General features: G+C 41.5%; 1 protein-coding gene across 5 annotated transcripts in view; it reads right to left on the minus strand.

Annotated features, from left to right (window-relative positions):
- Positions 1-13,825, minus strand: part of Acin1 (apoptotic chromatin condensation inducer 1) — a 46,133-nt gene that overhangs the window by 29,583 nt on the left and 2,725 nt on the right. For 4 of the 5 annotated variants that reach the window (XM_021203673.1, XM_021203672.1, XM_029541958.1 and 1 more), the window contains exons 3-4: positions 8,856-8,967; positions 8,371-8,490 (exon numbers count right to left, since the gene is read on the minus strand). In XM_021203673.1, the coding sequence (XP_021059332.1) occupies positions 8,371-8,490; positions 8,856-8,967 (232 nt within the window). The remainder of the gene's footprint in view (positions 1-8,370; positions 8,491-8,855; positions 8,968-13,825) is intronic. The other variant, XM_021203675.2, reaches the window with a different exon arrangement.

The following is a 13,825-nucleotide window of genomic DNA, read 5'->3' on the forward strand; positions in this document are numbered from 1 at the left end:
CTACACAGAGAAACCCTGTCTCGAAAAAAAAAAAAAAAAAAAAAAAAAAAAAAGAGAGAGAGAGATTGTTTAAACAGGATCTATGTGATATACAGTGACAATCTACACTCTCACCAACCAACATAGGAGGCATCCTAACACACTACTGGCTGGATGGATAGCAGTGGCACATGCCTTTAATCTAGCACTCAGGAGGCAGAGGCAGGAGGATGTCTGTGAGTTTGAGGCCAGCCTGGACTACTAATTGAGTTCCAGGATCCAGGAAACCCTATCTTGAAAAAACAAAAACAACCCACCCCCGCTGTGCCCCCAGTCCTAAACAATACTATGGGCTAAATGACACAATCTCATAATTCATTGACCTGAATTAGGTTAAATTATGAAGTAAATAAAGCTTAAAGCTAAACAAAGAGATGCTATTCTCCATAAGCATAAAAGCAGGGCACTAGCTGGGTGTGACAGCCACGCCTTCACCCCAGCAATAAGGCAGACACGGGCAGATTTCTGTGAATGAGGCCAGTCTATGTAGTGAGTTCCAGGACAGCCAGAGTCACTTAATAAAGAGACCCTGTCTCATAACAAACAAACAAACATGCAAAACCAAGGTCAGGTAAGGTAACACAGGCTTAGCCCAGTCTGTGAAAAATAGGAGGGTAAAGAATTCAAGGCCACCCTGGCCTTCCTACTGAATGTCTCAAAAACACCAACACAGCACTCATAAAAAATGGTATGGCTCTTGGTTCAATCCCTACCACTGTCAAAATACAAAACAAAGCAAAGCAAACCACTAACAAAACAATAACGAAAAAAATGGCAATAAAAAATTTGTATATGAAGTTGGCCAGAGATAAATGTTATTAGGCCAAAGGCAAGTTTTATTAACTTGTGATTTAAAAATTACATATATCCAAGTTTAACAGATTCAAACTGTAGGTTGGTCTACTGTACATTATTTTGGATATCCTACCATAAAACCCCAGTAGGTTTCTGATTATTTCTTTGGAAGCACTAAGTAAGAGATCATCAAAAAGATCTGGGAAAATAGGTGAGCTGTTCAGAGTTTTGACCATCACTGTTTTGTAAAAGCTATGAAAATGGGATGGGATTCTCAGAATGAAGCACAGAATCACTAACAATACAAAACATGAGGTGGAGGCTAGCTTTTTCATTAGAAGGTGATATCATGGGACCCGTGCTTTGGATAGCACATGACCACATGAATGTTTGAAGTCAGACAGGATGAACATTGACCACTTTACCTAAAGGTGAACCCAATGCTAGCAATGGGCTAATGATAAATGAGATAAATCGTTGTCAAGCTTTATTTCTAAGAAGTCCAAAGCCAGAAGGGAAAGGAAAGGTGGCCGGTGGGGAGTGAGGGCACATTAACATGGAGAATGTAAAGGGCATTTGTTAAGATTGCTGTCTGAGACAGGGAATGGCCATACAGTTCAGGCTGACTCCAAACTCTCCATACTCCTGTTTTAGTCTCTGAGTACTGGGATTATGGGAATGTGCCACCATTATCAGCTGCAAAGTAGTTTATTTACCTCACAAGACAAATTTGTGGACAGGATCTATAGGACCTTAATTAGGCAAATATAAATCACAACAAAGACTACTAACAAGGTACCCTTATATATACACAAGCAGCAAAAATAAATAGACCTAGGAATGAATGATGCCAAACATAAGCAAGTACTCAGCTTTCTAAGGAATGAGGCTGTTACTTCCTTAGATAACCTAACTGTGTGTGTGAGTGAGTGAGTGGGAGAGGGAGAGGGAGAGGGAGAGGGCACACACAGGATGAGAACTGAGTAAGGCCACCATGGGCTCTTCAGATGTATGATGGGGAGCCAGGGAAGAGAAGGGAAAAATCCAATATTCTCAGCAAACGCTTTTCAAAATGTTTCTCTGCTTTTCCTAGATGGAAAAACAAGCATCTAATGGACCTGGAGAGATGGCTGGCTTATTGGTGAAGAAAACGTCATTCTTGCAGAGAACCTAGCTAGGTTCAGTTCCCTGCCCCCACATGGTGGCTCACAACCAGCCATAACTTCAGTTCTGCAGGCACCAAACCCATGTACAAATACATAGATGTAGACAAAAACAGTCACCCTCATAAAATAAATCTTAAAAAACCAACAACTATCTGCCAGTAGGAGTTTTCTTTATAGCATTTAAGTGAGAGTTTGCTATGAGGTAAGCGAAAAGATCCTAATAAAATACAACCATGAGCCGGGCAGTGGTGGCGCACGCCTTTAATCCCAGCACTTGGGAGGCAGAGGCAGGCAGATTTCTGAGTTTGAGGCCAGCCTGGTCTACAGAGTGAGTTCCAGGACAGCCATGGCTACACAGAGAAACCCTGTCTTGAAAAAAACAAACAAAAATACAACCATGAAAAACTATTCTGTGGTTAAGTCATTCATACATCAAATTATTTGAGAAAACTAACTGGCAGAGTAAAATGTGGAATCTCAGGACTCACACCCCAAGATTCACAGAGGACCCAGGAACTCATGGTCTTAAGCATTCTACAAAAACAAAAACACCTTAGGTGTCACTAATGATTAGCAAATATGTTACTAGAAAAGTTCCTTTGACCAGAACCTTACTACTAAAGACTACAGCAGACGTAAAAGGCCATGTGGCATTCTTCTGATACCTAAATGGAGGGGTGGTGTGGAGTTCTAGCAGGGTTGAGTTTCATCAGCCCTAGTTCACTCTGCTTCAGGATGGAGAACGGCACTCTGTCATAGGTCAATGACAGCTTACTGCTTGGGGTTCTCCTTGTTTTCCGAATCTTGCCAAGAAGACCCTACTGTCCTGCTACTGAACAGTGCAGGATGGCCTGGAGCTTGTGGCTTTCCTCTGCCAGCCTTCCTAGCCTGGGTGCACACAGCTTCACCATGTTGGTTTCCTACTCACAAGTATTTAATTGTGTGTAGGTGAGCATGTATAAACTGCCAGTGTATAGAGGTCAGAGGACATCTTGTAGGCGACTCTCCTCCCACCACCTGAAGTTGTCAGGCTGTGTTGTTCCTCACTGAGCTCATCTTATGTCTCTCCTCCTCACCCCCACACCTTTATTTTATTATTATTATTTTTTAAACAGTATTTGTGACAAAACCCAGGACCTCATATATTAGGCAAGTGCTCTGTACTGAGCTATATCACCAGTCCGGTACCACCTCTTCATCTTTTGTTTAATTATTGAAAATTAGATTTTATGGCCAGCTAGTCAAGAGACTAAGTTCCAGGTCAGCTAGAAATTATGTCTTATTTATCATGTGTATGTTTGTTTGTGCCACTACATGTGTGGAGATCAGAGGAAAACCTTTGAAAGTTCTTTCCTTCAAGTCTGGCAACACCCATCTTTACCCACTGAGCCCACCCACCCCTCACTCCCTCACCTCATCAACATCATTGAGACATAGTCTCTCTACAGGTCCTGGCTGTTCTGGAACTCAAAATATAGATCATGCTGGCCTTAAACCACCCTCCCGCTGCCTCCTGAGTACTGGGATTAAAGGTGTGAACCGTCACAGTCGGGGTTTTTTTGTTTTTTGTTTTTTTAAATGCCAAGCTGTCCATAACTCAGAACCCCCCTGCCTCACCCTCCTGAGTAGCTGGGGTTGAACACGTGTTGCACTCTACAACTCTTCACCTCCCACCTCTTCCTCTATCAGTTATAATCACAGGTAAAGTCCTGCTGAGGAGCTAAAACACCAGACTGGCTAGTTTTTCAAAAAGTTTGCTTCTGAACCTTATTCTATTTAAGGATATACTGCTCATTTTCATTTCAAATTACGTTCAGAACGGAGAAGCCATGTGTTTGTGTGCATGCATCTATGTGCCAGTGGACAAACTTTTGAGTATTTGAGTGCCACCCACCTTGACTTTCAAGAAAACTAGCCAGGAGCTTGCTAAGCAGGCTAGTCTGGTTGGCCAGTAGGCCTCAGGGATACCAGTCCACAGTGCTGGGATCACAAGTATGCCACTGCATTCAGCTTTTTTTTTTTTTTTTGGCATGAGTTCTGAGCCCACACTCAGTTCTCAAAAGCACTTTATTGACCGACTGCTGCCTTCTAGTCCCCAGAAAAACTTCTCCCAAAACCACAAGTCTTTACCTTATGAGAACTTTCAAGAGTTCCCTACTTACCTAGAAAATGTTTAAAATTCCTATTTACTAGTTTGGCACTCGAAGCCTTCTCTAATATTACTTCAATCTACCTTTTAAATTGATTTCTAAGTATGAAAATAAGTAACTACTCTGGTGATATTAGTCTATGTCTACTGTGCCTCCTTTAAAGATAGTCGAGGGGCTGGAGACACAGCTCAGCTGTTGAGCACTTGCTGCTTTTTCAGAGGACCCGAGTTTGGCTTGCAGCACGCACTCTGGGAGGCTCGTATACCTTCAAGCTCCAGAGCGGCTCCTGCTTCTGGCTTCTACTGATTTCTTATGATCATCTCGAATCTATCCCTCTGCCGTGAAGCTTTCTCTAATTACTGCAGTTGTGAGATAGCTCACTTTTAAAAAAAATTTAACTTTATGTACATAAATATTTTTGCCTGCATATATGTCTATGTACTATTTCTGTGCCTGATGCCCATGGAGGCCTGAAGAGCATATCAGATCCTTTGGAACTAGAGATACAAATGGTTGCTAGTTGTCTTGTGAATGTTGGGAATAAAGCCAGATTCTCTGGAAGAGCAGTCCAGGTTTCTCACTCTGATGATATAGTAGTGTATAACTAAAACACTAGCACTTGGGAAGCAAGAAAGATAGACCTCAAGACTGAGGTTAACCTGGGCTAAATAAATAGCAAAGCAGCCTGGCATGGTGGTAAACGCCTTTCATCTTAGCACTCAGAAGGCAGAGGCAGGTGGCTCTTTGTGAGTTTGAAGCCAATCTGGTACACAGCAAGTTCTAGGACAACAGAGAGACCCTGTCTCAGAAAAACACAAAGGGCAGACAATATTGCTCAGTGGGTAAAGACACCAACTTGTCAAGCTGAATTCAATCCCTGGGACCCATCTGATAGGAGAACAAATTTAAGTTGCTGTCTGATCTCCATATATGAGTCTTGGCATTGGTGCATACACACACATACACACACTAAACAAATGCAATTAAAAAAAAAAATCCCATGGTAGAAGGCTAAGGAGATGGCTCAGTGGCTAAGCACGTGCCACTCTTCCTGAGGACCCTAGTTTGGTCCCCAGCATCCATGTTAGGTGGCTCAAACACCTGTAATTCCAGCTCCAGGGATCCAATGCACTCCTGTGAACAGACCCACACAGATACACATAATTAAAAAAAATAAATAAAAATCTTAAAACTATCCTACATTATGTTGTGTATCATTTGTGTCATGTACTTACTATCTACCATTTTAAAGTTTTTTTTTGTTGTTTTTGTTTTTCGAGACAGGGTTTCTCTATGTAGCCCTGGCTGTCCTGGAACTCACTCTGTAGACCAGGCTGGCTTCGAACTCAGAAATCCACCTGCCTCTGCCTCCCAAGTGCTGGGATTAAAGGCGTGGACCACCACTGCCCGGCCATTTTAAAGTTTTATTTATTCTCTTTGCCAACAGACATAAGAAGATATGTCTATAGCAGGAACTAAACACATAGTCTCAAGACATTTATTTGAGAATGACGGTAATTCATTTATAACAGAGCACCCTCTTTCCTCCTGGCTTTCTGATCTGGGGACAGCAAACCAGCGAGGGCAGAAAGGGTCAAGGGAGCATCCTACTCCTTCACTATCTGCAGAAAAGCGAGGTCTCTGAAGAGTGCTTCAATCATTCCAGGGCTGTCACGTGTTAACTTTAGTATCCAGGGGAGCTGGCAACACACACACACACACACACACACACACACACACACACACACCATAAAAAGAATTGTCTGTGGCCAGCAAGATGGCTGAAGAAGATAAAGGTACTAAAATGAAGCCTGACAACCTAAGTTCAATTTCCAGGATCCACATGGTGGAAGGACATAGGTGCCCTCTGACAGCCATACATGTTCTGTGGCATGCATGGTCTCGTTCTCTCTCTCTACACTCACTAGTCCCCCCCCACCCCCGCAAACAAATGTAGCAAGGGGAGGTGTGCTAGAGAGATGGCTCAGTTGTTAGGAGAGCTAGCTGCTCTTCCAGAGGAACTGAACTCAATTCCTGGCACCTAAATGGTGACTCACAACCATCTGTAACTTCAGTTCCAGGGGATCAGACAACTTCTGGCCTTATGGACACGAGGCACACAGGTAGTGCAGACATACATAAAGGCAAAACACCCAGACACACCTGCCTAGCATGTACAAAGCTCTGGGTTTGATCCATACACAAAGGGGGAAAAAAAAGAGAAGAAACACTTATTACCAACAGACTTTTCAGTTAGGGCTGTAGCTCAGTTGGTGGAGGGTTTGCTTACCCATCATGCAGTAAGCCCTGGGTTTGATCTCTAGCACTGAATAAAGTAGGATGTGATGGACCATCCATAACTTACAAATTGGGAAGCTGAGGCAAGAGGATCAGTAGTTTAAGGCAATTCCCGGTTTCTTAGTGAACTGGAAGCCAGACTAGACTACATGAAACTGTTTCAAAAAATAAAAAATAAAAAAAAAGTGGTGGTAACTCAGTAGTTAAGAACACTCACTGCTCTTATAGAGGCTCCAGGTTCAGTTCCTAACACCCACATGTCAGTTCACGACTACCTAGAACTCCAATTCCAGGGCATCTAATATCCTCTTATAAGTCCCCCCTAGGCACCAGACATATATGTAATGCATATTCATATACACAGGCAAACACTATTTATACAAACAAAAATAATAAAACAATTCTCAAAATTTTCCCTCAAGGACTCAGACTAGGATCAAGAAATAAAGACATTAACTAATCTAAGATCTTAAAATTAGCCTTAAAAGTCCTTCATTTTCTTTTAACCTCATGTAAAATTTCTCTCTCTCCAATAATATCTCCAAAAAGTTAATCCTTTCTAGGAATTACATGCTAATCAAAAGAACTGAAAACACATATATTCTGAAAGTATTAAGTATGGAGGAGGGACTGTCGTTCCTGATAACCAATTGTTAATTGTATTACAATCGAAAATATTTGTTCATTTACACATTGCCTTAACTACATTGACCTAATGTCCACTATCACACATATACAATGCCTTGAAAACCCTCATTTTTGCTGGGTGAGTGGCACATGATTTTAATTGCAGCACTAAGGAGGCAGAGGCAGGTAGATTTCTATGTTTAAGGTCAACCTAGTCTCCAGGGCTATATTGAGACCTTGTGATAAATAAGCAAAACTAATTTAAAGTCTTTCCAGACAACAAAGGCTATATTTACAGCCTTTTACATGAGATACTATGGAAAATTAGGCACCTAATAGTTCTATAATGTGAAAAAAATTAATCTTGCTTGAACCAATTACATAGAGCTCTTTACATTTATAAAATCCTACACTGTCTTTAACAGTACTTAGCATAACTGTAATTACACAATCATTTCATCAAGTGTTCATTTATTTACTGGACTGCCAGTCTTCTTATGGCAGACATCTTATTCTCTAGTATAACCTGGGGTCTAACACATACTTGGTATGTACCAGACATGTAGTAAAAATTTGTTGAGGGCTGGAGAGAGGGCTCAGCACTTAAGAGCACTGGCTGCTCTTGCAGAGGTCCTGAGTTCAATTCTCAACAATCATGTGGTAGTTCACACTATATATAGTGGGATCTTATGCCCTTTTCTTCTGGCATGCAGTCATACATGCAAACAGAGCACTCATACATAAACACATTAAAAATTGTTAAACAATGAAACAGTAGATGTCCGGGCTGGAGAGATGGTTCAGGGGTTAAGAGCACTGACTGTTCTTTCAGAGGTCCTGAGTTCAATTCCCAGCAACCACATGGTGGCTCACAACCATCTGTAATGAGATCTGATGCCCTCTACTGGTGTGTCTGAAGACAGCTACAATGTATTCACATACATAAAATAAATAAATCTTAAAAAAAAGAAACAGTAGATGTCAAATATGGAAGCGGTGGTAACTAGATATATACATACAACAAGTAGATGAAATAAGTCATGACTTGCTAAATTCAGAGCTATAATAGGCTGAAGAGGTATAGAGAAATCATACTGACTTGTAAGTCACCAAGCAATTAACATGTTAGTACATTTCAAAGAGGACATACTTTCTCTAAAATCAGACGCCAAATATCAATTTCACAGAATTCTCCTCAGACTTTCATGGAGGCTTAGCATGAAAGGAGGCATCACTACCTCCCCCACCAACTACGCAGGCTTGACAAACAGCGCAGTGGGGAGGGAGATACGTACGGGGTGAATGTGTGCTGAGCTCCAGCTCTGGTCTGTCCAGGCTGCTCTGAAAGTCAGGAGGCAGCAGGGAAGCCACTCCCTCAGGATGGGTCATCTCGTCCTCCGACTCAGCTGAGGCTTCTGCAAAGTACACATTGGGTCGGGGCAGGGAGGGAGTGAAGTGCTCAGCATGTGGGAACTCCACAGCAGTAAAGGATGGCGGCACAGTCAGACAGAGACACACACAGTGAAAAGAAGCCTTCCTGGAGCTAAGCTCTTCCTCATCCAAAAGGGGCCACGACTTACTTCTAACTCTTCCTCTTCTCAGACGCACCAAACCTCTCTCTCCCGGACAAAGTTAAACTGTAACTCATCTGGCTTCACAAAATACGGAAAGCAAATGAGCAGCAGTCTCCCCTGACCTCTTCCTGGAATTAGTTAGACTCGTCTACTTGGTGACAGAAATGAAAACAAAGACCTTGCTAGAAGTGACAATTCGGGCTTACCTTCAAGTTCCGCAGCCTCCCGAGCTTCCCGTTCCAGGCGCTGCCTAAGTAGCTCCTGCTGCTTTTCCAGATACTGCTTTATGAAACTGTTCTGGCTCATTTCCTCCCCAATCTGCATAGAGAAATAGGGATGAGAAAGTCTAAGAAGGGCAACCACTAGATTAGGAACATCTGAATGCAGGTAATGGATACTTGGGTTATAAAATAAGATGCAAAGCTGTTTTTCTAGTCTAAACCCTGCCATAGATTTTTAGTCCTATATTTTGTTTTTGTCATGGATGTGTGTATAAAAATATACGTACCCAGTCCAAGCATAAAATCCAGTGTGAAGCCCCAGTACATCAGAATGGCTACTCTAGTCACAGAGAAGCTCATGTCATCTACATACTTTGGGTTTGGTTAATTCAGTCACACAATATTTTTATTTGAAAGTTCTTTTTTTTTTTGGTTTTTTGAGACAGGGTTTCTCTGTATAGCTCTGGCTGTCCTGGAACTCACTTTGTAGACCAGGCTGGTATCGAACTCAGAAATCCTCCTGCCTCTGCCTCTTGAGTTATAAGATTAAAGGTGTGCGCCACCACCACCACCGGGCTTTTTTTTTTAATTTTTTTTTTTTTGTTTTATGTTTTTTTTTTAAAGTTCTTTAAATAAAGTTTTTTTGAATTAATGAAAGTCTTTTTATTTATTTATGTGTATCGAGTGTTTTGGCTGTAGGTGCAGCTATGCATCATCTATGTAAAGTACTGAGTACTGAGACTCAAGCCTGGGTCCTCTGGAAGAGCAGCCAGTGCTCTTTAATGACTGAGCCATTGCTCCAGCCACCCCCCCCCCCACCTTTAAAAGAAAAAGAATGCTTTAGAATGCCTATCACAAATTTAAGTTTGATATGTTAAAATGTTTTAAAAATAATTATAAGGGCTGGAGAGATGGGTTAGCAGTTAAGAGCTCTTCTTGAGTTGCTCTTCTAGAGGACCTGGGTTCAATTCTCAGCACCCACATCAGCTCACAAAGGTCTGGAATTCCTCAGGTCCCAGGGGATCCAATATCCTCACACAGACACACATGTAGGCAAAACACCAACGCACATAAAATAAAAATAAGTCATTAAGAATTTTACTCATTTCAAAAAATGTAAAATAAAGCTATGTGGTGGTTGTACACACCTTTAGTCCTAACACTCAGGAAGCAGAGGCAGGCGGATCTCTGTGAGTTTGAATCCAGCCTGGTCTACACGAAGATTCAAAGACAGTCAAGGCTACACAAAGAGACCCTGTCTTGAAAAGCCCAAAAATAGAGTAAAAGTAAATTAAAAATAACTACAAAACAGTTTAGTAAAAGCAACAAAGATAAATTACTTTATAAAAAACGTGAATTTAAATAAATTTTATAAACAATAAAATCTGATAGTTTCTAAACATATAAGACTTTCCTTTTTAGCTAGAGATTATAAAAAGAAAACCATCTAAGAAAGTCTACCAAGGAAAGAGAGAAACTCCATGGAGCAAATCTTCTCCATGTTATCTCAACCCAAGAAATACAACTCTTGGAAGGCTCTTTCTGCCTGCCTGTCTACCTGTCTGCCTGTCTGTTTTTTAAGACTTTTCAAGACAGTTTTTCCTAAAACTAGCTCTATAGGCTGGACTGGCCTCAAACTCAAGAGATCTGCCTGCAAATGCATCCTGAGTACTGGGAATAAAGACATGCACCATCAATGGCCAGCTAAAGGCTTTTTCAAAACTGTTCCTATATTAAAGATCAGATTCAACAGCACTATGGCAAAAAGAGGACTATATTAATATTTTATTCAAAATATCCAGTCCAAGGATTGATGTTAGTACACAAGTAACCTGAAGAATAAAGAATTTTAGGGATTATGAGTCTTTTAGAAAAAAGGTATCCCTACAGCCTAGGCTGGCTTCAAACTTGCAATCCTTTGGCACCAGCAACCTAGTTCGAGTAGTATAGGTGTGCTACCACAATGGACCCTGTCCCCCATGTCATATCATCATCTCCCACCTCCGTGTGTGTGTGTGTGTGTGTGTGTGTGTGTCTGTGTGTGTGTGTGTGTGCGTGCACATACCTAGACCTGTACCAGTAAGCTTTATCCTCAGGCTGAATTATGCCTTTTCACTTAAATGTTTAATTATTATTCATCTAAAAATAATGTACTATTTTTCTCAAAATTGAGAAGAGTTGAGATGGTACATATCTTTAATCTCAGCACCAGAGAGGCAGAAGCAGGTAGATCTCTGTGAGTTCTGGGCCAGTCTGGTCTATACAGTGAGTTCCAGACTATCCAGAGCTACATAGTGAGCTCCTGTCTCAAAAAAAGGTAAGTGCTAGAGAGATGAATCAGCAGAGAGAAGCAACTCTTGCCTTTGAAGAAGACCCAGGTCTGGCTCCCAGAATCTACATAGTAGCTCACAACCACCTGTAACTCCAGTTCCAGGGCATCTGACACTCTCTTTGGACCCCCGTGGGCACCAGGCATTGACATAGTGCACACGCATACATGCAGGTAAAACACTCATACAAACAATAAATAAATCTGAAACAAACTTAAAAAAATAAGTAAATCTAAGAAGAAAAAAAGTACTAGTTTCTCCAAAAAGGTCAAGCTCCACCAATCCAGGAGAACATTTTGTCATGCATCTCAAAAGTTCAAATGCAGGGATAGACATGGCTCAGTGGTTAAGAGCACCAGCTACTCACTCTTACAGAGGACCTGGGTTTGAGTCCCAGTACACAGTGACTCACAATCATCTGTTAACTACAGTTCCAGGTATCCATTGCCTCTTTCTGACCCCTGGGGGGACCAGGCATAAACATGGTGCATATACACAATTGCAGGCATAACACTTATATGCATAAAATATAAATAAACATAAAAATTATTTAAATACATAAAATCAAGAGACAAAGGAAAGGAACATACATTAATACTTGAGAGACTTGTAACTCCACTTCCATTAAAAATAAACAAAATAAACCACAGAAAGGGGCGTACATATGGCTTATGCCTGCAATCACACCACCAGAGAATCTGAGGCTAGAAAACAGCCTTAAGTTTGAGTTTAGCCTGAGCTACACACTAAGTCCCTGCCTCAAAAACTCCAAAATCAATCTTTTTGTTTTGTTTGAGTAAAACAAAACCTCCAGCATGCCAGGTTAGTTATGGCCCATGTCTTTAATCCCAGCACCAGAGGCAGAGGCAGGAATTCCAGGGCAGGGTTACCCCTGGGCCCCCTTTCTGTAGGGTGCGGGCATCTCTTTGTTCTTCAGCTTTCTCGTCACAAACTCTCTTCCTTAAGTCCTTACATGCCTATAGACCTTCAGAAATGAAGCCAATTTAGTATTTCCTGTGTGTTCTGTCATATTCTCTAGCAGGAAATGCTTATATGTCACTTACAGTAAGTCCCTTAGTAGCCAATGGCCACAGATGAAATGTGATTGTAGATATGAGAAAACAAGTGTATTTGCTGCAAAACCTTTGTTAATACAAGTAAAACTTCAAAGTCTAAAATGCAATCCAAACTACAACTATGAATGGAGTATCTTAGTTTTTATCTTAATTGGTTTTCAAAGATTATTTTACATGTCTGAATGTTTTAACTGCATGGATATGTATGTGCCTACAGCAGAAGAGGATATAGGATACCTTGGAACTGGAGTTATGGATGTCTGTGAGCCACCATGTGGGTGCTGGGAACCAAACCTGGGTCCTCTATAAAGGGCAACCTCTATAAAAACAAGTATTTTTAACTACTGAGTCATCTTCTCAGCTTCATTTATGCATATATGTACATGTATCTGTGAGTGCATGCATGTGTTTGTGTGCTCAGTCATGTTCTTGGAAACCGAGGGGACATTAGATCCCGTGGAGCTGGAGCTACAGGTCTGTGAGCCAGCTGATATAGGTGCTGAGATCTTGAGCTCTGGCTTGAGTCATTGAGCAACAAGCACTCTTGACCACTGAGCTATCTCTCCAGCCCCTTAGGTAGCTTTTTAACGCTGTGTAACCTCCCAGAGCCGACTAGATGATGGGCCTAGAATTGAATGAGGTATTAGGGAACAGGAAGCATCTTTTCCAGTGTCCTGGGCCCACACCAATGCATTTTCCTTTAAGTGTGTGACATATTAAATGAAGGGTTTAAAAGTTGAAAAACACCCTACAAGATGATATAATCTAGAAACTTGTATTTTGTTTTTAACGATACGATAATGTCTTCAAAATAAAACATTTGTAGAAACCTGGAGGATGGAGCACAAGCCCATTATACTAGCACTAGGGAAGCTGGGCAGGAGTCTGCCCTGAGTCTGAAGATAGACTAGCTTACACCAGAGTGCTCAGCTCAGCCATCATGGCTACAAAGAGATACTCTGTTAGCCAGGTGTGGTGGCGCACACCTTTAATCCCATCACTCGGGAGGCAGAGGCAGGNGGATTTCTGAGTTTGAGGCCAGCCTGGTCTACAAAGTGAGTTCCAGGACAGCCAGGGGTACACAGAGAAACCCTGTCTGGGGGGGGGGGGCGGATACTCTGTTTCAACTCTACAACAATAACAACAAGAAGGACAACAACAACAAAAACATTTATGCAGAAACTCTTAGAAGAAAGTTTTTTTCCTAAGACACCCGGCAGAGTAGTTATAAAACCATGAACTAAGTCAGACTACTCTTCCTATTACAGATAAAGAAACAAAGGCCTCCAAGTGTTAAGTATCTTGTCCTAAGTAATCAAGGTTTTAAGGATGTTTAAGAGAAACTACAGATTGTTAAGCAGTTAGTCCTAAAAATAGAAATAGGAGGTTACTAATAAGGTATCAAATTCTTTGGTTTTTCGAGACAGGGTTTCTCTGTATAGCCCTGGCTGTCCTGGAACTCACTTTGTAGACCAGGCTGGCCTCGAACTCAGAAATCCGCCTGTCTCTGCCTTCCGAATGGTCCCACATCAATAAAGTGGAAAGTCAA

The sequence above is a fragment of the Mus pahari genome, chromosome 8 (assembly GCF_900095145.1).
Source record: "Mus pahari chromosome 8, PAHARI_EIJ_v1.1, whole genome shotgun sequence".
NCBI lineage: Eukaryota > Metazoa > Chordata > Mammalia > Rodentia > Muridae > Mus > Mus pahari.